The sequence below is a fragment of the Ammospiza caudacuta genome, chromosome 4 (genome assembly GCF_027887145.1).
Source record: "Ammospiza caudacuta isolate bAmmCau1 chromosome 4, bAmmCau1.pri, whole genome shotgun sequence".
Classification (NCBI taxonomy): Eukaryota; Metazoa; Chordata; class Aves; order Passeriformes; family Passerellidae; genus Ammospiza; species Ammospiza caudacuta.
Genome location: NC_080596.1, coordinates 23,434,734 through 23,458,517, shown reverse-complemented (window position 1 = coordinate 23,458,517; position 23,784 = coordinate 23,434,734). Strand labels below are relative to the sequence as shown.

Below are 23,784 nucleotides of genomic sequence, written 5' to 3'. Positions count from 1 at the left end.
AAATTAACTTTATGTGAAAGAAAAATATTGACTCTATTCAGCTTTGTGGGGTTTTTTCTTTGTTTGTTTTTATGGAATGTGTGGCATAACTCCAGGTATTTTGGAATTTACAAAAAAACTATTTCTGGACATTGAACAATCTTAGGTAATAGCCTAAACATTAGGTTCTTAGACCTTTTACATTAGAGAGAACAAGACTATAACTGGGTTTCACACCTTTGTAATTAATATCTATGATGCTGTAGATTGTCAACTGTAGATTGCCATTTCTGCATTTGCATTTTAAATGTGTATTGTACTAAAATGTGAAAGAATCAATTTTCCACAACTTTTTACCATCATTGATTGTCTATACCTTTCTGCTAAATATTATCTGTGCCATGTGATGTTCATTACTTTGTTTTTTTTAAGTTTCTCAGTGCATAACATGCAACCAAAACCGATTTTCTGACATTTTAGTTTTATAGCCTGTTGTCTCAGTTCTTTGTCATGTTAAAAGCATGCTATGAAGTCATCATATCTACAGGTTTGAATTCTAGAAATTGCAGAAGGGGGGACCCTTCTAGGGAAGGAGGGGGATGTCTGTGGGAGAATTTTATATATTCTCTTTACTTAATTCCATCCTTATAGTTACTTTTTTTAACGTGACACAGTGCATCCTCTGACAGAATTTGACATGGCATTGTTTTTCATTTATCTACAGGAGTTGATTCCTGAATTTTATTACCTCCCAGAGATATTTGTCAACAGCAACAATTACAATCTGGGAGTGATGGATGATGGAACAGTGGTGTCTGATGTTGAACTTCCACCATGGGCCAAAACCCCAGAAGAATTTGTTCGCATAAACAGACTGGTAAGGTGGCTCTCTTCTATTGTCCAGTTGCTTCTGTCCTGAAAGATTCTTCTGAAATAATTTACATCTTTGCCTGAAATGTATATTTGTAATTTACAGGGAACTATGTCTGAAATTATATGAAGATACAGATTTACAAATGTAGGAAGAAGAAAGGAGTGTAGTATTCTCAGTCTTAGATTTGGTCAAAAAAGTTTGAATGTGGTCTAAATGTACAGGAGATTTTACCCTTTTTCTATGTCAGCTCTTGTGGTTCTAAAGAGCTAATAAAATCATCACTTGACAGAAAGCTTGAAAAAGCTTGTTTGATCATAAAAATATTTGTGATTTCAATGTGATTTTGAGGTTTCTGAATTTTAGTGTCTATATGACTCCAAAGAGGCATTTTCAATCTTCTGCCACCTCTTCTATTAAATTGATATTTTTCAGAGCCTTTTTCACAAGAAAATCAAACTAAATTCTCCTTTGTGTGTTTCATTCTCAAACCTGTGTTACTGGTTCTCTTCCCTGTTTTGGGAAATGCAGTTGTTAGCACTGCCTATCTTCACTGTGCCTTCTGGGCAGTGAAATGAATTATGGAATAGCTATTACACTATCACTGCTGGTGTTTCAGCACATTCTCAAAAGCTGTGTTAGGCTCTTCTCAGAATGAAACAGTTCTGCATTGATGGCGGTCTGAAATAAATAACAGAAGCTTTTCCTAGTAAATCTTGAAGAACAAGGCTGCAGTTTTATGTGGTAGCCAGCTAACTGGGAAATAGTGAATTGAGGCATGGAAACTCTCAAAAACCTTTCAGATACCAGGCTTATCAGGATAACATCCTGATACTCCTAAGTTAGGATATGGGAATTGAAGTTCTGTTGTTGGTGGCATGTCAGGCTTCATAACATTGGAGAACCTTAACATCAGAAGAAATCTCTGGTTCAGAAGTTAGTTAGAATGTTTTACACTGCACTTGTACTGGTGACATGATACCATGGTTTTCAGAAATGCTGTGTGGTCTAGATTCCTGCAGGCAGTGGTAGGTGCACCATAGAATCACAAAGAACGTTGGGTGGATTTATTGTTTTACTTCATCCACGTGTATGTGCAAATTTTATTTGAATGAGATATGAAATACAATATGAAATACAGTAACATTTAGCAGGACTACTTGGCCAACCATGTTGGAACTCAGCTTTTGCTCTCACAGTAGTGGTGATAGGTAGGGGAGGTAGCCTGACACCTCTGTGAGCTTGGCATGTGCTGGTGCTTCAGAATAACCTGGGGAAATGCCAAGCTGTGTTCTTGAGCAGACTTGTCAAAGGCACGTCTGTCAAGGTGGCCTTGATCTCTCATGACTCTGTTGTTTTAGATTTTGCATTAAAATATACTTTTATTCTATTAGTTACCGATCTGGTTTTCCCCACTGGGAAGTTAATCTCCCACTTCCTCATTGCCTAAGATCTTAGCTCTTAATTATTTTTCCTCATTTCAAGCCATGGGCCAGGTTCTCTCACCATCACCTCCCTGTGTGCTCTGACCTACCATTCCCACATTCTTCCTTCATTTCCCAATCTGCTGCTCATGTCTGCCTTTCTTGCAGCTCTCTTTGATATCTCTCTCTTGTGCAATATTGTCGGCATGAAATTTTACGGTTGTCCAGTATTAATTGCACAGAAAAAAATTGATTATTTTTTTTTTTTAAGGCTTAAGCCAATTGCAAAAGTAAGAAATAATTTATCAAGTGTTGGTATTAAAGTGTGCCAGACATCATCCAAATGATGTCAGGTGTCCTACCAAATGGGTAGGACCTACAGCTGTAGGTCCATGGTGCTGTTTCTGTAATTAGGATACCAAGTTTTGGTTGGCCTTGTAGCATTAAATTTAAGCCTCTCTGCCAATGAATTACATTAACTGCTTCTGTCTGACATAGTCAAACTTATCCAGGAGTAGTGGGCCTGGCTGGTGTAGATGATGCCCTCTGAGATCTGCCACTTTTGTAGTGGAATAACACTGAGAAAATTACATGCAAATATTAAATTGCTTTTCCTTGTTAATACTTGGTGGATTGAATACCATCAGCATCAAATCAGCATAGTTTCTTTTTCAAGTGGAATAGTTTAGGGAGAATGCTTAAAGCTCAGATCCACACTAATGTGATCAAGAAAAGCTTGCTACAATGTGGCATGGGCTGATGTATTCCGCTAATATTTCCTTGCTGTCTCCTGGTTCAGACAAAATAGGGATTACAGTATTCCGAGTGCTCGTTTTGTAAGCTATGACACACAGATATTTTTTCCCCTTTGCATTTGAGTTTACCTCTTTAAGTCCCCAGATCTTATCCAACGATTGGAGCTCATGAAATGCATACTACTTTGATCTGTGACCTTTCTGTGGTGCTAATCGGGTTCCTGATATCATTATGCCTTGCTCATTAATCATATTTCTTGCAGCCCGTCAGGCAGGCAGACAGCGCGAGCCCCCGTTTGCAGCCGCGCCTTGGCAGCTTTCTGCTTCTCCAGATTATTACAGTGTGATACTTCAGCTTCTCATAACCAGACCCACATCAAGCTGTGTGCCACAATTAAAGTCAGATGGTCCTCAGGTTGAACAGGGATATTCTGTTGCAGCTGTCTGTCTTTCTGGAACAGAGCAGCACGGGGAACAGATGATACGTAGGACAGTGCATAATAACAGCTTGTACAGTACTGGGTCAATAGCAGGGGTTCAGAGCATTAATTGACAGGCTGATAGCTGATTTAAAAGTGATTTCCAACCTATTTTTAATTCTATAAAGTGTGTATTTTAATTGAAATAGGTCGTTGCATTTTGTCTGTTTGCTCTGAGAGAATAAGCAGAATGGTGTATAATTAAAACTGGATTTTGATTGATGTAATGTTATCATGAGCTAAATGGTAGCATCAAGATGCCATTCTAAGCAATACAAAGAACTCCAAAGTGCATCTATTGCTTCTGCATATAGTTGGTATTTTGCATTAGTCTGTGGTATACAATGGCTTGTAATAACATAACTCAGTAGGGGGATAGGGTATTTTTATCTGAGACAGTCCAGATTTTGATGGAAAAGTGACTGTGTTTTTACCATTATGAAACACTATTATATACCGCTAAAGCTTAGGCATACTATGTTTAGTGCCATGAAATAACTGCTAAGACATCTGAGAATGTTTTTCAGTTTACACAGGTGCAGTTAACAATAACTATATTATTGTCTAAATTAATCATTTTATAAATAAGTGTGTAATAAGAGTTATAGTATTAGCTTAATAAGAGTAAAACCCACAAGATTTTAAACAAGATAAAATTATATTTCCCCCCCCCAACAAAACAGAAAAATCTCAATGCAACATACTGTTGCATCCTTACTTTACTATTTCTAAATTGTAGTATCCTTAGCAGTTAGTATGTGAGTGAAAGGGAGGAGGCAAACTTCATCTGATACCTAATAAAAAATACCTAACAATTTTTGGTTCTCCCATGCTTCTGAAAGGCCTACAGGAAATAGGAATGGGAAGTGGACTTGGGAGAATATAAAGAGATAGATGCTCAGATGTGGTTAGGATACAGAAGTCCTAAACAAAACCTTTAGCAGCAGTTTTCAGACACAGAAACAGATAGAACCTTTAAAACTTAGATTTTTCTGGCATCTTTTCTTGGCTTCACAGTCTTGGTTATGTTAGGTGCTCTCCTTTAGAACAGTTTTCTATTATAGAAATTTAATTTCACGTGTTGGACCTAGGAGTAATTACTGCATTCAAGCTGATAGAAATTTTAAATGCCCTTTGTATCATGCATGAAAAAGTAGACATTTACAAAGACCAAGTGAAACCCAGGGAAAAGCTCTATGCTTCCCACTGATAGTTAGGAATAGCTAAAAATCTCAATAAGGAAGTTCTGTTCTGCATGGTAAAGTAATCTATTTTGTCCTGTCATTGAAAGTTGGATGTCTGAATTGGGAAGAATTAATTTGAAACTATTAATTAACAGATAATAACTAAATTTCACACAGCTTTGATGAGCCTCAGCTTTTTGAGAATTAGATTGCTTCAATGATAATGAAGTCATTGAGGTCTGTCAAGACAGTTTTCCACAATATATCTCAATTTAGGTGTTTTAGTACTTTATTGCAGTTAGTCCTTTCATGATTTGGAGTTTATCCATTTAATTCAATACTGGGGAAAATGCAAGACAAATTAGAAAAGTGATGAGATTACTGTGCTAGACTGAAAGTTTTGAAATCCAATTTTCAAATAATTGAAAATGTAGTATTTGGAAGCTGGGATGCTTTCTGAAACAAATGAAATGCTTAAATACATAAAGATGCTATACACAAAAGTAAACATGGCAGAGCCATGAAAAGCGAAATGGAAAGGAAGGGTGGGGCAGTCATTTGCCCCAGTACAAATTTTAGTGGAGCACAATGAATCAGTGTTACGAACTGTCTAAGGTAAGAAAAATCTCCAGTGAGAATTAGAGGATCATTATCAGTTGATATGGGGCATTACTCTTTAGCACAAGCAGCTCCACCTTATACCAGGCTACATTGGAAAAGCATCATCCACTGCCAACTCTCACACAACAGTGCTCAGAACTGCAGGTTTTGTGAGTTGGGTGAAAAAACAAAACTTGGTTTTGAAAAAATTATGTCACTTTCAGTCTGTTAAAACTCTTGCTATTAGTCAAATATAGATACTGGATTAAAGCCTGGAATGTGGAATGTACTGGATTTTTTGTGTGTGTTATCTTGGAAGAATTTCTCTCTGATGTTTTTCCTGGTTCCACAGCTGTGTATTTGAAAATGTGTTACAGCAAATCATACCATAATGTGATACTATCTATGTAATTGAGGCCTAGAAGTGGGGATCACTAGTAATAGATTGCTAGATCGTTAGTTGTGTATTCCTGATAACAGCTGACTCATTCAATATGTTAAAAACATTAGAGAGCAGAAAAAAGGGTAAAATGTAAACCAGGCTTAACCAGCAGCATCAGAGTTGTAATGTGTACAGCACTTACTTTGAGATTCTGGTCTTCATAGAATTGGATGTGGTCCTAAAAAGCTGGAATGCAGATGGAGCTGTGTACACTGAGGGATGAAAATGCTTCCAGCAATCCAGGCTGATGTGGGATGTTCACAGAATTTGAGAATTTTGATATCAGTTCTTTCAGACTTTGCACTGGTACTTCAATTTCTATTTCTGATATTTGGTGACTTCTTGTGGCTTTTCTTTGAAGAATATAATCTATATACCAAATGAGATCTCTACAATATTCTCTGAATGGAGGATGTCTATTAACCCTACAAATGTTATAATTTTTAGCAAAAATCACTTTCATAAATAATTATAGAAAAGATAGCTGTAAAAGTAATCTGTAACTTTGCTTTTCCTGACAAATACTTTTATTTCTATGCTATGAATGGGCATTATGCAATTAAAATAGCTATATGTTAATGCAATCAAAATAGCTGTATGTTTAAACATAACTATGGCCAGTGAATATTAAAGCATCATGCTACAGTCATTTTATGGTTTTTCAAGATGTAACTGTGAAAAAAGTTTTGTACAGGAGGTAAGGTTCCTTGTATGAGGCCAAATAAACACTTTCATCCATAGAAGTCTCAGAAATGTAGCAGTCTAATTCCAGTAAGGAATAGTATTCCTCAGCAAAGTTGGGTGTGGAAGGTCCAGCCTGCTGGCATATTGGATTTCATCTGTACAAAAGGTTGATATTGTTTAATGCTTTTTTCCCCCCTCATCTATGGGAACAAGTCAGTCCTTGGAAGCACAGGGGCTCCACTGTGTGTGCACTTAGCAGGCAGAGGGGAGAGGGGCACAGGTGATCTCTCAAACAGCTGAAGGGAATGTAGGCTGGTGTGTGAATGAAGCAGCAGGATTCCTCCTTTCCTGGAGAAGCACTTCCATGACTCCAGTGTGCAGTTCTAGTAGTGTCTGTTTTTCCCTTTCAGTTTCTCCATGTGGAATACCAGCACTGGCTTAAAGCTGTCTGCTTTTGCATTTGGTGCATTGGTAAATCTGTGTTCCTGCACCACTCAGGGTCATCTCCTGCCAGCTCAGCACACACGTGACAATTTCATAATCTGTGTTTGTGCAGGATTTTTTCCACTTTTATAATTACTTTCCAAAAGTTAGAATCTTTGTTCTCTTTGACATAGAAACACTTGTGTGCAGGGTAGAATCAAAAAACCTGGGAAATTATGAGCAATCTTTTTATTTAATTATATCATGTACAGGTCTGATTATTGTCATAGAAAGGGAAGAATGGGACTTTTTTACCCATTCTGAAATACTTTCTTCAAATCTGAAGATGAATGTAGAATAACCTTAGCAATGCAAGCATAACCACAAATAGGTGAAATTGGTGCAGGCAAAATCCTGATCTGTTGGCATCCTGGAGGGAAAATTAAAAAAAATCATTCAATACAAGACATTTCTGAAAAGTAAAGAGGATATATTTCTAAGGGAATGTGATATATGGCCTATTAGAAAAGATTGTGAAGATCTGTGAATAAAAAATGTAGACTAATTTTTCTGTGTGTACAATTGACTGCCTGTGTAACTTATTTTTATTGAAGTGCCATCTAAGAAATATGGCCAGAAATTCATGTTTATTTAAATCCAGTTCTGTTGGAGTTGTGGCTTTATTAATTTTCATATATGAATTTTTATTGATTTAATTTGTAAATAAGACTACAATAGAGAGAGAGTCAAATAAATTCAAGAATATGAGGGAAGTAATTAAAAGTGATCCCAAACTGTGCTTTTGAACAGAAGATAATACTGAAAGCATTCAGTTTGGGTTTCATAATACAGCAAAATAGGCTAATATTGGGAGATGGGATTTGCATAATATATATGATGGAATACACTGGAGAGATGCATCTGTAGGACAAAGTTAATACATAATAAAATATATGTGATGATGGAAAGAAACTGTTTTTTTGCATTTTCAATGAAAACAGTAACCTAGGTAGCAGATCATCATTTGCTAGTCAAAAGCCTTGATCTATTTTCTATCCATTCCATCTTTGTAAATAGAAAGAAAAGCAGAGTTTTTAAAGTCTGTTTTTTCCATAACATTTCCTTCTTCATGTTTTGTCTGAAATTCCTACCATCTCTTTAAAATGCATGCAAGTTACTTTATAGAAATTACAACCAAACTCTGGACTTCAAGAATGTAAACAGTGTAAAATTATTTTTAAAAAGTCCACACATGCTTGTATTTCAGTAATTTCTGAGAGTGGGATAGATGCCAGTCTTCCTGAATGAAGAAAACTTAAAGGACTCATAGACAGTTTGTCTTTGCTATTGTGAAAAAATAGTTAAAGAAGCTGGTATCATAATTTGACAGACTTCATAATTCTAAAACTTTAAGGTCTTGAATAAGGCTAGCCTAATTCTTTCATTTTAAAAAAAGCCATAACCTATCACATTCTAAAAATAGTTCTAATTAATTTCCAAATACTTATGTGTAATGTATCCATGTTAGTGGAGTCTGAACTAAGCTAGGTGAGCTGGAATAAAACTAAAACATAGAAATATTTTAACTGACAGCAAATTTAAACAAGGAGATTTAACAGTAAGAAAAGCCTAGATGCATGTATAAGGGTCAAAAGGAAATAAAGCCTAAACTAAAAGTATGGACTGTAAAGAGATTGATGGGGTATGCAGATTTCCTAATGAGGTAAAAGAATTTACCATAGAAAAGATAAATATTAAAATGAGGAGGATGTTATGCAGTTGGGAAAAATGATAGAATGTTGAATATAACACAGTTTGAATAGATACAGTTAAAAAAACAAAACTTAAAGTAGGTATATTTGCTTTTATCCAAAAATAAGATTATTGGAAGCAATCTAGACAATTAAATTTGCTTTCAGCTCTTCTGTTGTGTGATGTTGTAGAACTGGTGTTTGAAAGCGAGTCCGTCGAGGACATTAAAGTTATTACTGTGTGAAATGAAGTGGGAAACAATTGTGCTGGAGCTACTGCCCCATTTAACAGGTGTTCACTAAATCTGTCTTCTCTTTGTCTGTTCTGCAAATGTTGTGCCTGGACTGATACTGCTGAAAATGTATCAAGAATTTTGAGTAACGTGTAAAAATTGCTTCACAAGCTTAGTGGTAAGGGAGGAAAAAATAAGTTTGAAAGGGATGGCAGCTTTTTACTCTATTTACTGAAACTTAGTCTGTGATTGGAAGTTGCCTTGCAAAGAAATATCCAAGCTGTTCCTCCTGTAAGGAGGTCAGGACTTGCATACAGTGAATGTACTGGTGAGAGACCTGGTAGGATACAGTGTTTGATTTTTTTTGTGTCTATTTATGGGCAATATGGGAAAACATTCTGGTAAACTTGAATTTGGTGTGCAGCTCAAAACAAAGTATCTGTAATAGAGTCAGTGTAGAGAAGTTTCCATCCTAAGTGTTGGAAAAGGATGTGAGGTTTTTGGCAATATTTGCATACATGGAGCTGGGGTTTTTGGCTGAAGAAGGGGAGGGGCTGAGGAAACCTGACCATCTGTGCCCTACATGGAAGGATACAAAAAGAAGTCAGCTGAGGCTTTGCTTTTGGTGCTTTTTCCTGGCAAGACTCCACTCCTGGGATGAGGAAGAGTAATGTTGCTAAAACCATCTGGGGTACAGAGAAAGCTGATGACAATGATATGGATGGAGGAGGAACTCTGGTATGAGGAAAGAGTTTCTTGTTCCTAGAAGAGATAAGAGAGAGCATAAGAAAACCTTACAGTATAATGTATAGTACTGAGAAGATGCATCAGGAAATGTCATGCTTTATTTTGTAATATGGGGACATAAAAGTTGTTCAAGAAGTGATAAATTTAACTTTGCTGCAGGGCAATATTTTTGAAAGAGTGTCTAATTAGACTCGGAAATGTAACAATAATACTCAGAAATCAGAGAGGGACATTTATACAAATAAAAGCATACTTAGTTTGTTATGTGGTACAAAACATGTAATATGAAATACAAGATCTTACATTCAGCAGTTAAGACAAGCTCAGAGAAATATATGACAGAAATAGTACCCACCTCTTCTTGCTCTAATAAATAGAAGTATCTTTTTTTTGACCTTATTAAATTAATGATGTTTTAGTCATTAGAACAGATCTTTAGGCATTATAGAAAGAAAAATCTGAAGACATGTTTCCAAAACTTAGGGGATGTATCTGAGGAGAGCTCCCCACCTCTTCTTCCTACCCCTCACCAAATTTCCCCAATTGTGTCTTTGTTCAGGGACAGATGTTTGTGGAGCTGTGCTTTTAACTGAAATAACATGAAATAACCAAAATAACATGAAAAAGCCTTTTCTAACAAAAGTTATTCTTTTAGTGACTGATTTACAAATTTTTCTCCCAGTTATGGCACTTGCGCAGCAAATGGCATAGTCAGCTTTGCTGCAGTGGAAGTACACACGTTCTCGAGTGGAAACCTCTGTTTGCTCTGTTGAAGTTATCTCATTAAGCAGCAGCGAGCAGTGTGGGCTCATGGAGCTGGCCAGGCTCTAGTTAGCCCTGATCCTGGTCCCAGTTTGATGATAGCAGCCCTGTGCTCTGCAGGGAGTATCATGCTACTGCCTGAAGAAAGGCAGTGTCAGGCTCCTGGTGATTATGTGCCTTTGCAAAAGCAGTGGGTGGAAACTGATGGAAAGGGTTGCTGCACCCCAGCCCATCTGCTCAGCATCAGCCTCCTGCTAGATGGTCCCTCACATCTGCCAGTTGTTACCCTTTAATTGGAAGTTCAGGTGTAGCCCTTTTGGTTTAAGGAGAGGCCAAACTATAGCCCATTAGTCAAGAAAAGAGAATGTACTTGGCAAAAAAAAAATGCAGGCTTTTAACAATCCAGGTCATGTTCACATGAGTCATAAATGTTCTGGGCACTTGGTTGCTTTGGTCAGATGGTTGATCCACCTTAAGTGATAAAGGACTGTGAATTCTTTTCCTAGTTTTTCTTTGTGAAGGAATTTGAGCAACCCCAGATCTCTTGGGTTGTGATTTTTATTCTCAGTCTTTATTAGTTAAAGGGAGACTTTGTAGCTAGCATAAGCAGTCTTTTTAGTAAATACTTGCTGATCTATTATCTGTATTAGTAACATTTGTGAGATGCAGAGTCAACTACAGAACCAAATCCAATGAAGGGCCAGTTTTAATTTCCTTATTTCATTCTCAAATAGCTCAAATTGCTATACTCTGTAATTTATATAAATACAATTGTTCTGCTTTTGAAGCATGAATTAAAGGACCATTAGTAAAAAACATCAGAGCTGGAGTTTCTCGTGCTTGTGCTCACCTGATCCTTTCCAGGTTAGTTTAAGTACTTAAAGAATGTTTTAGCTGCCTATCTAGGATCAGTTTGATTGAAACTTGTTAGGGAGCTCTCACTTGCCAGTGTCTGTGGCAGATCTGATGAATAGAATTTGGGAAGGGGGAAACTTTAATCAGCAACAGCGAGCAGGTGTATCTTCCATTAATGTAGCTGCTCTGTAGGAGGATAGTGGAGGGTATATCTACACAAAGATAATATTTATGTGACTCAGAGAAGGCTGGCTGAGACAGCCTGGCTTACTTCTTTTTGAGAGAAATTTTCTCTAACACTAAAGTTTCAAAATAAGCCTCCAATACAAAAGTTATATGAAATCTCAGCTTTTTTTCTTTTTTGCATTCTGAAATAGTCCTTCCTATTTGGATTTTATTTAGGTAGACTAGTATTGTTATTAAAAAGCATCAGCTTGTAAAGCAACATTAAAGATACTAATAATAGCAAAAGTATATCTGGCATTCAAATAGGTTATAAGCAGACAAAATTCTGCATTGATACGGTGACATATATATACTCTTGTGAGGTCCTTTGAGTTTGTCCTTTCCAAATGGAAGGGATTTTCTAAACTACAGTTAAATGTTGGACCTGATCCAAGTTAGTTGTTAGTGAGAGTTGAACTGGGCTCATAAAAACATGAAAGGTTCAGCAGCATGCAAATAGTTTAGAGGAAATTGATTTAAAATATTAGGAAACTCAAGTGGGTTTAGTTTTGCAATGTGTAGAATAAAAATAATGCTGGAAGCTTAATTTATAATGTTTATTTTTAATTAATAAAACCCCCAACATTCTCCATTGTTTAAAGGAAAAAAAAAACCCACACACCAAAACAAAACCTGTGTAATTGTTTTCAGGATGTTCCAGACCACATGCTAGAATAAGAATAGTGCAAAGTATCTTGTTTCTAATAATCTCTTAAAAAATAAATTGCAAATGTATAGCAGAAGACTCCTTAAGGGCAGTGAAGCTTCCTAATTGTTACTGACATTATCTCTTGCCATCTGCTTTCTGAGGCAGAATAAGAACTTTGTAATGAGGATTAGGAGTGGAGGACGGTGAAAGCATGCTCCAGGAGCTGCTGGAGCGTTCTCTGCTTTCATAATAAATCACAGGTTAACTGTTTTCACAACAGGCTTTTCATAATATATTTTGCCTAAAGTAATATAAATAACCTAAGAATTAAAATTTGCTGCATAATCTTAAAGATGTTTGATTTATATTCATTTACTTTATTGAGCCTTTCTCTGAGATGCTAAAAGCACGTGAAGCAGCCTTTACTGCATGGACTTGGACGTGTGCACTGTCAATATCCTCCCTTCACACTGATGCAAGCCCATCATGCAGACACACCCTTGGGCTGTGTGTACACCAGAATTAAACTATGAGGAAAACCCATTCCAAAGCTGCATACAAACTTAGCTCACATCCATTTTAAGATCAGTTTTGCTGTCAGTGTGGACAGATCTAAGCTCTTCACAGACTTTGGCAGATTGAGTTCCTTTCTGCCTTCATTCTTGTTTGTTGAACTGTGCCTCAGTTGCAGTTTGTCCTGTGCACTAATCCTGTGTGGATTAGTGTTTTAGAATAATTTTAGAAGAGAGCAATATTTAGGTTTATTCTTTTGGGTTTAGATGTTTCTCTCTCAAATATGGAGGGAAGTTCCTTTTGCATTGTTGTAACCACTAGTGACCACTTACTGAGAAATTTTGCTTTGTGCTGAGATTCCTCCCATGGTATGTGTCATCTAACCTGATTGTGACCCATTTATAGGCCCTTGTAGCCAAGGTGTAAACAGTGTGCTGACTTGTTGTTTTTGCTACCATTTTGATATTGTGGCTGTAGGAGACTGACATGAGCTGGGCTGTGCACTTGAGATGAATGAATCCTGTGTACTCAGCATCAGTTTTGTTTCTGGCTACATCAGCACGGTCACATTAGCTCAGTTTTATTTCCAGTGCTTTAAATCCTGCTGATTTGGATTTGTTTTATGCACCCTTGTCCTGCAGCACATATAAACATTATCCTCAGTGTGGTTGGGCTGGTGATGGGCAGGCGTGCTCGGGGATCAGATAAAACCGCCTGGCAAGCTGGGTCTCGCCAGATGGCCATCTCTGGTTTATGTCACTTTTGTCACTTCCCTAACAAGAGCAAGTCCCAGTGCAGGAGCAAGGTAAGGAATGTATTCCACTGGTGTTCCCTGAAGTGAGCCACAGGGTTTCCTAGAGATGGATGCTTCTTCCATAATCACACATCTCTGACTGAAACATTCCCCTTTTACCTGCTCCTTTCATTGTGAGGTTCAGGATTTAACAAGTGAAAGAGTAAGGAAGGAGAAAAACTCAACTAAAGTAGTCCCTAAAATTTATGTTTGTCAGGGACAGTTATAGACTGCAATGAAATGCCACATATTGGGGTTTTCCAGTCCAAAGATCGCTTTCTGCAAAGAGACTAAAACGGGGAGTGTTACATGAATAGTGGCAGTGGAGCTTGCTGGCAGAAAGCTGTGATACAAGCAGTGAGGCATAGAATTTCACAAGAAATTAATGTGAAAGTATACAGCAGATGAATCAGCAGATATGGCCACATATCTTCAGTTTTTCTGAGGGCTTTTTTTCCTTTGTGTTACTGTCTGTAAACAGAAAAATGGCAGGGATTGGGGTCGACTGATAAACAGAGACAGCTTTACTGTCTCCAGTGGTTACACGGAGATCCTAATTCAGGAGCATAAAATGAAATCTATTTGATATCTTCCTGAAATGTTACGTTCATGTACCAGGTGTGAAGTTTGTAGTGAGCTCTAATAACAGCTAGAAGGTTAACACAACTTTGGTCTCCACAAAGGATTTAATCTGGAATTATCTTCTCCTAAAAAAAAAGTGCACTTTTTTTTTGGGTAACTATAATGCATGGGAAATGCAGATGCTGCAGTTAATTTTAACAAGTAAATTTTGGACACAAACATGCAGATGGCATGAAAAGCTGGATTTTTATTCTCAGTAAAAACATTGGTGTAACCTTACAAACCTTGTAGCCTCTGATATGTTCTATATGATGTGAAAACACTGAGATTAATAAAAATAGTATTTCATAGTTTAAAGCCACTGTGCTAAAATGTAGAACTTAATTTCTGGGTCACATGTGCTGTGATTTTACTAGAAATACCTTCTGATTGCTGCTGAGATAAATGTTGCTTCTGTTTTCATTGTCCTTCAAAATTCTATTTGGGATTTAAAATGTTAGAATCTGTGAAATTAAAGTTTGTATTTTCAGGAGTTAGTTGTATTACCTTAATGTCAAATTGTAGTGGTCTTCATTAACAGAAAAGGTGACTGAAAGACATGGCATTTTTAATATGGTATTTGAGAGCAGAACTGCCCCTTTGACTTATCTGATCAATTCATGCATGCTAGCTTTCCATCTTTCAAGCAGTGGGCTGTAAGCACATTTCAGGAATTTTTAATGTTCTTGGAAAAGGCTGTACATTTGTGACCCAAGGATTAGTAGATAGAGGGTAATACCTCTTAATTTGGGGTCATGAATGCTTGGCGGTCATGTGCTGACCTTACAGTCATTACATGTCTGAATTCACATCCTTCACTTGTTTGCTTTGCTAGCTGAAGGGCCTTCCCACAAAGGCAGCAATTGGAAAACTTGTAGACAGTGTATTTTGTTGTGAATTCTCTCAGAACGGTGATCCTACACCAACTACTGCTTTGGAATTTTTAATGAGGTTGGAAACCAACTGCAGATAGCATAGAAACATGTTCACATGCTATGTCGTACAATAATGGACTCCTCTTTTTCCATCTTTGGAGGGTTTGTGGAATAAGTTCATGGACTTCTGCTTGAAAAACAAAATGAAACTGTACCTATATCCAATGAATACATTTCCCTTCAGCTAATGCCTCAACACACAATGTCTAGCTAAATGATCACATGCTGCTGTTTTATGCTGACTTTATTCAGTCTAGAAGATGGACAGAGCTCATTTAATGCATTGCTCTGTTCCTTCTCCATACTGCTACATTTATATAGCTTCAAACCCTGTTTATTGCACGCTGTTTGAACTCTCCTCTAAAAAAAGCATCCTACATGGCCTTTTCTTTGGTATTCACTCAGTAGTATGTGAATCATCCACAGACATTACTAAGTTACCTTTACATGACCTTCATGCGATGAGGCAAATGGATCATTTCTATTTTATAAATGCAGAGGAGACAAAAGATGCTTACCTATCATCCCTGCTAACTATCTGTGTCTATTTTGAAGGTATTAAGAGGTGGCATTTTTCAGAGTATTAAGCATTCTGCAGATTTTGAAAGAAAAGATAAAATGTTGGTTTTAGTTTGGGTCAGTTCTCATTTGCTTTGCCATTCAGCCCAGCAGACAGTTATGTTTGTATAAGTGGGTGTCAAGAAGGAGAGTCTAGAAATGGTGTGACAGGGCAGAAACTGCTTAAGTCAATATTGCAGCTGAAACCTCAGCAAATCTTGCCTGACCATGAAGTCTGGTGAAAATAACTATGGAACTAATCACTCTTTGAGAAACCCTTGCATCAAACTAGATACCCCTCAAAAATATAGATTAGCTAATGGGTAATTAGCGTTGAATTAGATGGCAGTCCTGTAGCGGGGATGAGATTCATCTTTCCAGGACAAGTTGAGTGTGATGCAAAAATCTTTTAAATACATCTCTTTTAAATACATTGAAAAATAGCATAACCACTCTCTTTGTAGAGAATGAGAAATGAAACTTTTTCATTGTTTAATGGGATCCCAGTATCTAAAGATGGAGGAGCTGTGATAAAGTTCTTAGCAGTCTTTCCACAAATAAATGGATTCTGGATTTTCAATTTTTTTTTGTTAATGTGAAGGTACAGATTATTTTTATCTATGCCCAATATGATTATTTGGCATTCCATGAATAGACAGGAAGAGGAAAGTTTGCTCTGAAGACCAGAGTCATATTTGCTATTAGTTATGTCTTTCTTTTAAACTAAGGTAAAGTATTGAATATACTTTTTCCCTAATGGGGTAAATATACATGTAAACGTATGTAGATATGACTAGGTAGATTCCTTTTTTTTTCTCTTACAGAGTATGTGAGACTGGTTTGTTTTGATAGAGAAAGGTGGAAAAGAATTCATTACATGTTTTTAAAACCAGAATTTCCTTTTAGGTATTAGTGGATAGTTGCTATGCAGTAACATACATAAAGGATCTTTCCAAGAAAAATGTGAAATTTATCACTCAGAATAAGTAATATGTAACAGGGGAAAAGAGGGTACTCTGAGACTTATGCTGTGAGTGCCATGTTTTCCTGGGTGAAATCAGATTTTATTGACTAGAAGTAGTCAGTAGGCTTTTATTAACAGCCATAAGCACTGCCAAAACAAGGAACTGAAAAAAGACAATGAATCTGCCAGACCCTGTCTACAGAGGTGAATGTTCCACCAGAAATCACATTACTCTGGAATTCCTGATCATTTCAGGCTTGCAGTTTTGTGGCGAAAACTCTTCACCTGCAGCAGTTGAGAGGTCAGAACTATTGTAAAAGTTCCAAGGTCTGCTTCTGTCACGTAAGAAAATATCTATGGAAGTGACTTGCCAGCAGTTTTTTTTCTGGGCCCCATGAAATCTTCCATTGAGGGTACATTTTCCTGGGTAGCAAATTTCAGCTGAGTGACACTAACCAAGACTTTGCTTAATTACCCTTTGTGGTCTCTTAGAAATATTCCATAGACCAAAGGCATCTGCAAACCACGGGTTGAGAACCACTGATTTAAGGAGGTAGCAGTAGTTAATTGTTCACGTGTCATTGTTAAAATGAGCATCAATTCAGTCTGGGGATGAACTGGCTTTTTGCTGTGACCAGTGATTATGGTTTTGTAGTGGCATAATTGCTAGTCTAATAGAGGTAACTAAGGTTAACAACAGAGATAAGTAAATATCATCAAATGATTTCCTGCTTTTAATCCTGGTGAGATAGAAAATATATTAAAAAATCCCAACAAACCTCCAGATTTGTTATGCCCTGAAGGGGGATTTTGAGTTTTACTAATACAAGGCAGATCACATGCTAGATAAGCCCTGGTAAACATAATTTTCAGGTGATAGTTTGCTTTCAGAGTATCATCCCATTAAAACTTGTGCAGGATTTTGGAGCAGAACTGTAGGAGCTTTTATTAACTGTCATAATTCTAAGGATTTTACTTGTTGATACTGAATGTGGACGTGTATGACATAATTGCTTTGGCTGGTTGAAAAATAGTGCCTATTGTAAATTGTGAATGAGTCGGTGGTCTGCAAAAACAGCTGTAATAAATTGTAAGGTATGTGTTGTGCATGCTCATTTTCCAGAAAATTTTTGAGTTGTTTCAGCTCAGAAGCTGTTTATTGGAGGGAAGGAGGGGGTGGGGGGGAGCCTTTGAAAGCACAGGCCTTTTCTGTTACTGAATAAAAATTATTTTATGAAATTGGAGAGGAATATGTGGTTATGTTTGATAGCTTTATTGCCATAGCAAATGTTGAGTGATTAAAAGATAAAAAAAAGAGCAGGTAGATATAAGTACCTAGGAAGTACATCCCTAACTTCAGGTTTTCTGCTCACACAGGTGACATGCTGGCAGCACCCCTGAGCACAGGCTAAATGCTGATTTGTCTGGGACATGTAATCTTGGATCTTGGAAATGGCAGAGAGTGTAGTGCCAGGCTCCTTGGTTAGACAGTCTCTGTCCCAGGCACTGTGTAAGGAGGAGATTCAGTTTGATTAGTACAGCACGAGAAAGAAATCATTTTGCAGGTGAACATTTCCGGCATTTGTGCCAAGGCTTTATTCTACAGCAAGAAGAGGTGGTTCTCACTTCCATAAGGATGTAGGGATGAGCCTCAGATCCTCAGAAAGCTGTGGAGCACCCAGGCCCTTGGCAGCAGTTATGGCCCTGCTTCCCCAGACATTGTGGAGTACAATCAAAACAATGGTGGCATGTAATTTACTCAGAAACATTTCATTATTCAGATGGCTGTGGAATGACCAAATCCAACTGGTATGCAGGTGCTGATCTGGTAGTTTGGAAGCAGATGCAGTTTTATAATGCAGGTTTCAGTTCATATACGGGAATGACTTAAAACAGCTATATTTTTTTCCTAGCAAGCCATAAATGAGTCCTTGGTTTGCAGTTGTATTCAATTATTTTAAAGCTATTTACAATGTATTCTATTGTAAAGCCGTGACCTTTGATCTCCAGAATGGTTGCATGTCTTTTGTGGGGAGCAGGAAGTCTTGGGGCAAGTGACACTTGCAGTGCAGTTTATTTTACTTAGACTTTGATTCGCCCCCCTCCCCCCTGTTTCTAGAACTGAAGACAAATTTCTGTTTCTATTGGATTATAAACAGGTTCTGGATAGCTTCAGCTGCTGCATAGTGCAGTGATACTTTAATTTGCTGGGCAGACATGTTTACTGTGTACTGTGTAGTTTATGAGTGTTACCATAAATGAGGTAATCTTGCATCTTGGTTTCCATGTGTGAAACATTACATGAGCTAATGCAGCTGCACCACTACTTGCTGAGTATTAGTCGACTTTATTTGGACATAAAGTTTATACTGAACTCCTTTAAATATTTGTGCTAAAACTGGTAGTGCTGCTTTTTTGATGTGTTTTATATGACACTGACAAATGCCAAGTTTCACAAAGCAATATAAGAATATACATTCTGCTCTGTGCCCCATTGTTCTCAAAAGTGGAGATTCCAGAGTGAAATAATATTAATGACAAAATTTTAAATTTATGTTCAGTTAGTGTTTTGGGGACTGGTTTATATTAAATATACAGAGGAACAGTAGCTTCCTAGCATACTGTAGCAGTCCTAAAAATATACACATTCTCCCCAAAGTCTGCATATGGAATCTTAAGTGACACATGTGGGTTGTGAGAAAAAAGAAAGTTGATTTCTGCTCCGTGTTTGGAGAAATAAAGTTTGGAGTAAAGTTTTTCCATAGTCTAGTTTTGCCTACCAATATTCTTGAATCATCATGTTTTATGAAAGTCTATGTTTTTAGCATCTAGGGCTGTAGTCTCCTTACTTAATTAAAAATATTGCACATTTTCAGTTTATGTAGCTAGTTAGGAAGGTGTAATACACAGTGAGCTATAAAATATGTCAGTGTATTTTGCTAACTCTAGTATTAACACTTGCATGTAATTTCTTGGGCTGAACTTAATTTATGTTCTTCTTGATAAGTCAGAATAAGGGACATCTGTGAAGCACATTTAAAAAGACACTAAAATTATTTTATATGATTAGGTACTTATTTTTAAGTACTAAAGAAACAGGTATGTATATTTTCATTAAAAGGGCCTCATCCTGCTGAGGATGTGTTCCGAAGATCTTAAACACTACCTCATGCTTTTCTCAGAATAGAATTGGAAATTATTGTGATGTGAAAGTTCATCTTTAAAGCACTTAGCTGGAGAATGTAACCAGTTGCTACTTTACTCCCTGCTTATGTCCTTTGCTTCTTATTCTTCATCCCTTATCCATAACTTGAGCTTCTCCCAGATATTCCTTGTGACACTGCAGCTGAGGCAGCTCCACCAGTGAACTGGCTGCTGTGCATATGCTGCCTCACCAGATCCAATCACATGGATGTTATAGATATTTTTTAACTTGTATTATGAATATAATGAATATTCTTGTTTGTGTGTAAATTGTACTTGAGTTTCTTACAGTAATTTTGCTCCTTGTATGTATTAGTTATTGTGAGATGTTTAATTAGGGGAACCCAGAGTCATTTGCATAGTCAGAAAACACATTACTGTATGACGTGGTTTTGATTTTGTTTTGCCAAAACTAGGAATTATCTAAATGAGAAGGTTTTGGGATTTAGGTATTTAAAAAGTACAAGATTGCTATACATATGGAATTAATGAAGGCCTTTATAAAGAAGAAACAAGTTTTTGAAATCTTACTATTGTTAATATTTGCATTGAATACCTGTGTGTGTGCAGAGATTAACGTAATGCTCAATGTAAACCCAGTTGCTTGTTTTCATATTTCTATTAATTCTGTGCTTTTTACCAGCTGTGTTAAACAGCTTGTTTGCCTTCAGAGGAACAGCAGCCGTAAGGCCTTTGAAAATATTTGTTAGTGTACGTCTCACTCAATATAATGTGAGCCCCCCACTGTTTTATGTAGCAGGATCTGTGGGTTATATACTGAATTTAGTATACAATCCATTTTTACTTATGGCTTCCAGTAAACTTTTTTCTTTAAGATTTTTGCATTTTTAATCTCTTGGCTTTCTCACTTTAAATTTTGCCAGAGTTTGTGTTTTTCTTTAAGCTGTTGCCCTTGAAAATGTTAGCTTGCTGAATCTTAAGCTTTTGTAATTCATCAGTTTCCTAATTAAACTGTTTTCTAACTCTATAGATAGATGGTTGAAAATGTGAACTCTCAAGTCTCAAATTTACCTAGGCAATTAAAAATTGCACTGTATTTTGAGGCCCAAAATTTTTTGTAATGATCTTCACCTCTTAACTTTGGTGTAACTGGAAATAATGAATTTTGGCTTTCAGGGGCTGGCAATGTAGCCCCTCTCCTTCCTCTTCTTTGTTTTCTTGTGCAAACTTTCTGCAAACTTTTTCTTTTCTCCCTCTTCCCCAGTCCTGACATTGTAGGCGCCAGTCATACAGGACTTGTGCCTGGCAGGCACTACCAGGTTCTGCTGAATTTCCATGGTTAGGCAGTCACCATTCCGTTCTGTTCCTGGTAGTTTTGAATCTTCTCTCCATTTGAAGGTTTTTCAGTGGGAACTTGAGCATTTCCCACACAAGTTTTCTGCAGAACTAACTATAATGTTATTGTCTAGTGGCAGTGAAGTGTCTGGGAAACAAACACTGAAATACGAGGCAGCTGATGAAATTTTAGTCCATAAATGAGTCACAAGCTTTTCAGAAATCTCTTTCCTATAAGTAGCTTTATTTTTCCTTTTGTGCATAGAGTGTGATACTGAATTTCTCACACATATTCATGGCCCGAGACCAATAAGATAATTGTAATACTTAAAAATTAACAACAATTAACAAGTTGATTTTAAAAACCTTATGCATTTTAGTATTTTTAGTCCTCTGATGTCCAGAAAAATATTTTGCCAATATCTTAACTTTCAGCAAAATCAGATATAATTATGTCAAATAGGAAGCCATGCAATTTTAATTGTCATCATGTCACGATAATAATACTGTTTCCCCCACACACTTTCATTTTTGTAGGTAAAAGGTTTTTGTCGTCTTCTACATCTGTTTGTGTGCACACACTAAGCTGGACATTTTTCTTGTGAGTTTTTAGTATTGCCAATAATCTTACACTAAGAATTTCATTTGAGCACACAACAATAGGGCTTTTCATAGGTAATTTGAAGGATAAATCAGTAATTATGCATTTAATTGGCTAATAAATCATCACACATTTCCCTTATTTTCTGTAGTGCTATGATAAATCTTTATAATGTAGCCTGGTGTTTTTGTAGAGAAGAAAACTAAAGGGCTTGTTTAGTGTGAGTGTACAGTGCAGAAGTGTCATAAATATGTAAGGCCCTCTAAGGTGTTTACTGTGTTACATGAGAAGTCCCTGTGATTACCTGCTTAGGGATTTTTATGAATGTACACTAAAGGATGTATTGAAGTTTTAGATTTTACCACTATATCATGTGTATATTTAGTATGTAAATAGCAGGAGGGGAGCTTGCTCAAGCTAAAGCAAATTTACAAAAAATGCAGCTGTAGAACTTTTTGAAATCTCTGCATTTGTGATTCTGATTGTTATAGTGTCAATTCTCAGACTTCTACAATTTTGTTAATTTTCAGAGTTGTAACTTATTTTAATGGTGAATGGCGATTTATTCAAATACTTTACAATTTGAGAAAGGTTTTAGGTAGCAGAATCTCTGCATGTCATTTCCATTAATGCTGCAGGCTATGAAATTTAATTTTCTGATGAGGAGAGGTGTGGGATCATTTTGTGTGTTTGTTCTCATTTGCAGGATGAATTTTTCAAAAAATATTTAATGAGTGGAATAACATCAACATTGCCACAATTAAAGGATGAATAAAGACCAGGTTAGCTACAAAAGAATGAAATGTAGTCTAAGTTTTCTTACCTGAGAAAAGCACTGGCCATTTTATTGTTTGTCTTCATGAGAGGAAACTGGAGAGGATGGTTGTTAGAATAAAAATTTGGATTAACATAACATAACTCATTTACAAGAATTTAAGGCATGAATGACATTGAATTATATGCCTAGCAAATTCTGTCGCCTCAGTGGCAAGGCTAGTACATAAAGTCACCAAAAGACTTTGTTCTAAAAGTTTTCTGAGTAAGATGCAATTTTTATGTCTGTGTATTTCCATGTCAGCAGATCTCTGGAGCAGACTCAGTATTGCACTAATATAAGGTTGTTTTGAGAGATAAGGAATTGCTTTTTTTAAACTAGAACTTTACAATTAATTATAAAACAATTTATAACATTTTCTAGGTGCAGTGACTATAGCAAGATTTATATTACTGCAGAACAATGTTTCCAATAAGATTCTAGTATATGTACATGCAAGCTAAGTAGTAGTAGGACATACTATATTATTACATTTCATAAAAACAAAAAAATCCAACTGCTTGGGATGGCTGCATAAAAGCTTATTATTTTGAGGTTTGTTTGTTTAATTATAAAATGTCCACTTTAATTTACTTACATGCTGGGGGAAAAAAAAGGGTGTTTAGTGAACTGAGAACACTGTAAGATGAAGGATTAATAAATGGCTTCTAGCATTACATTAACAAACAATTGGAATATTCTGATTAACTCAACCTACAATGCTCAGCCATCCTCTGGTCTGCTCCCCAAATTAAATACTGCAAAACAGCAATGGGACCAGTCAGAGAAGTTCATTTTACTTTGGTTTTGTAGCAAGCAAGCACACCCTGTCTAATCCTCGTGTGGCAAGAATTCTTGCCTGCTTGTCACATAATGAACATTTTCCAACTGTGGCTATTTACAATTATCCCAGTTATTTCATACTTTTGTACCAATAATGAAATAGAGAATAAGTTCTTTCCAAGGAGCTCCAGCTAATTTTTTTTTTTGATTCTCACAGGTTTTTTTCATCATTTATTTCAAACCCATGGTAGTTGGAAGGCAGATACGGAACAGAATCGGGGATTGAAACTCAAATATTTGATTAAACAAAATGATAGCTTCCTGAACCATCTTCCACAAGGATATAAGGGAAAACAATTTCCCCACATTCACTTATCACATACATCATTATGGAAATGTGCTACCTGACTTCATTAATTTACGAGTGTGGGGCAAAAAAGAGATTTCTATTCAGAAACAGAGCCCACTGCAGCCATACTCCTCCTAATGAACAGTTTGATGAATAACTCTTATCCATTTGCCCACTCTACCAGTCCTGAAATTGTCCCATTGCCACCAATTTATTTTCTATGGGCATCAAATTATATTGTGTTGTGTTACAGTGCAATGGAAGAGAAGTGTGCAGAGGGTGGGAGTCAA

At 36.6% G+C, this 23,784-nt stretch overlaps 1 protein-coding gene across 1 annotated transcript in view; it reads left to right on the top strand.

Annotated features, from left to right (window-relative positions):
* The window catches only part of LRBA (LPS responsive beige-like anchor protein), a 370,657-nt gene that overhangs the window by 278,817 nt on the left and 68,056 nt on the right, over positions 1 to 23,784 (top strand). The window contains exon 47 of the mRNA XM_058804238.1: positions 704 to 856. Coding sequence (XP_058660221.1) covers positions 704 to 856 — 153 coding nt within the window. The remainder of the gene's footprint in view (positions 1 to 703; positions 857 to 23,784) is intronic.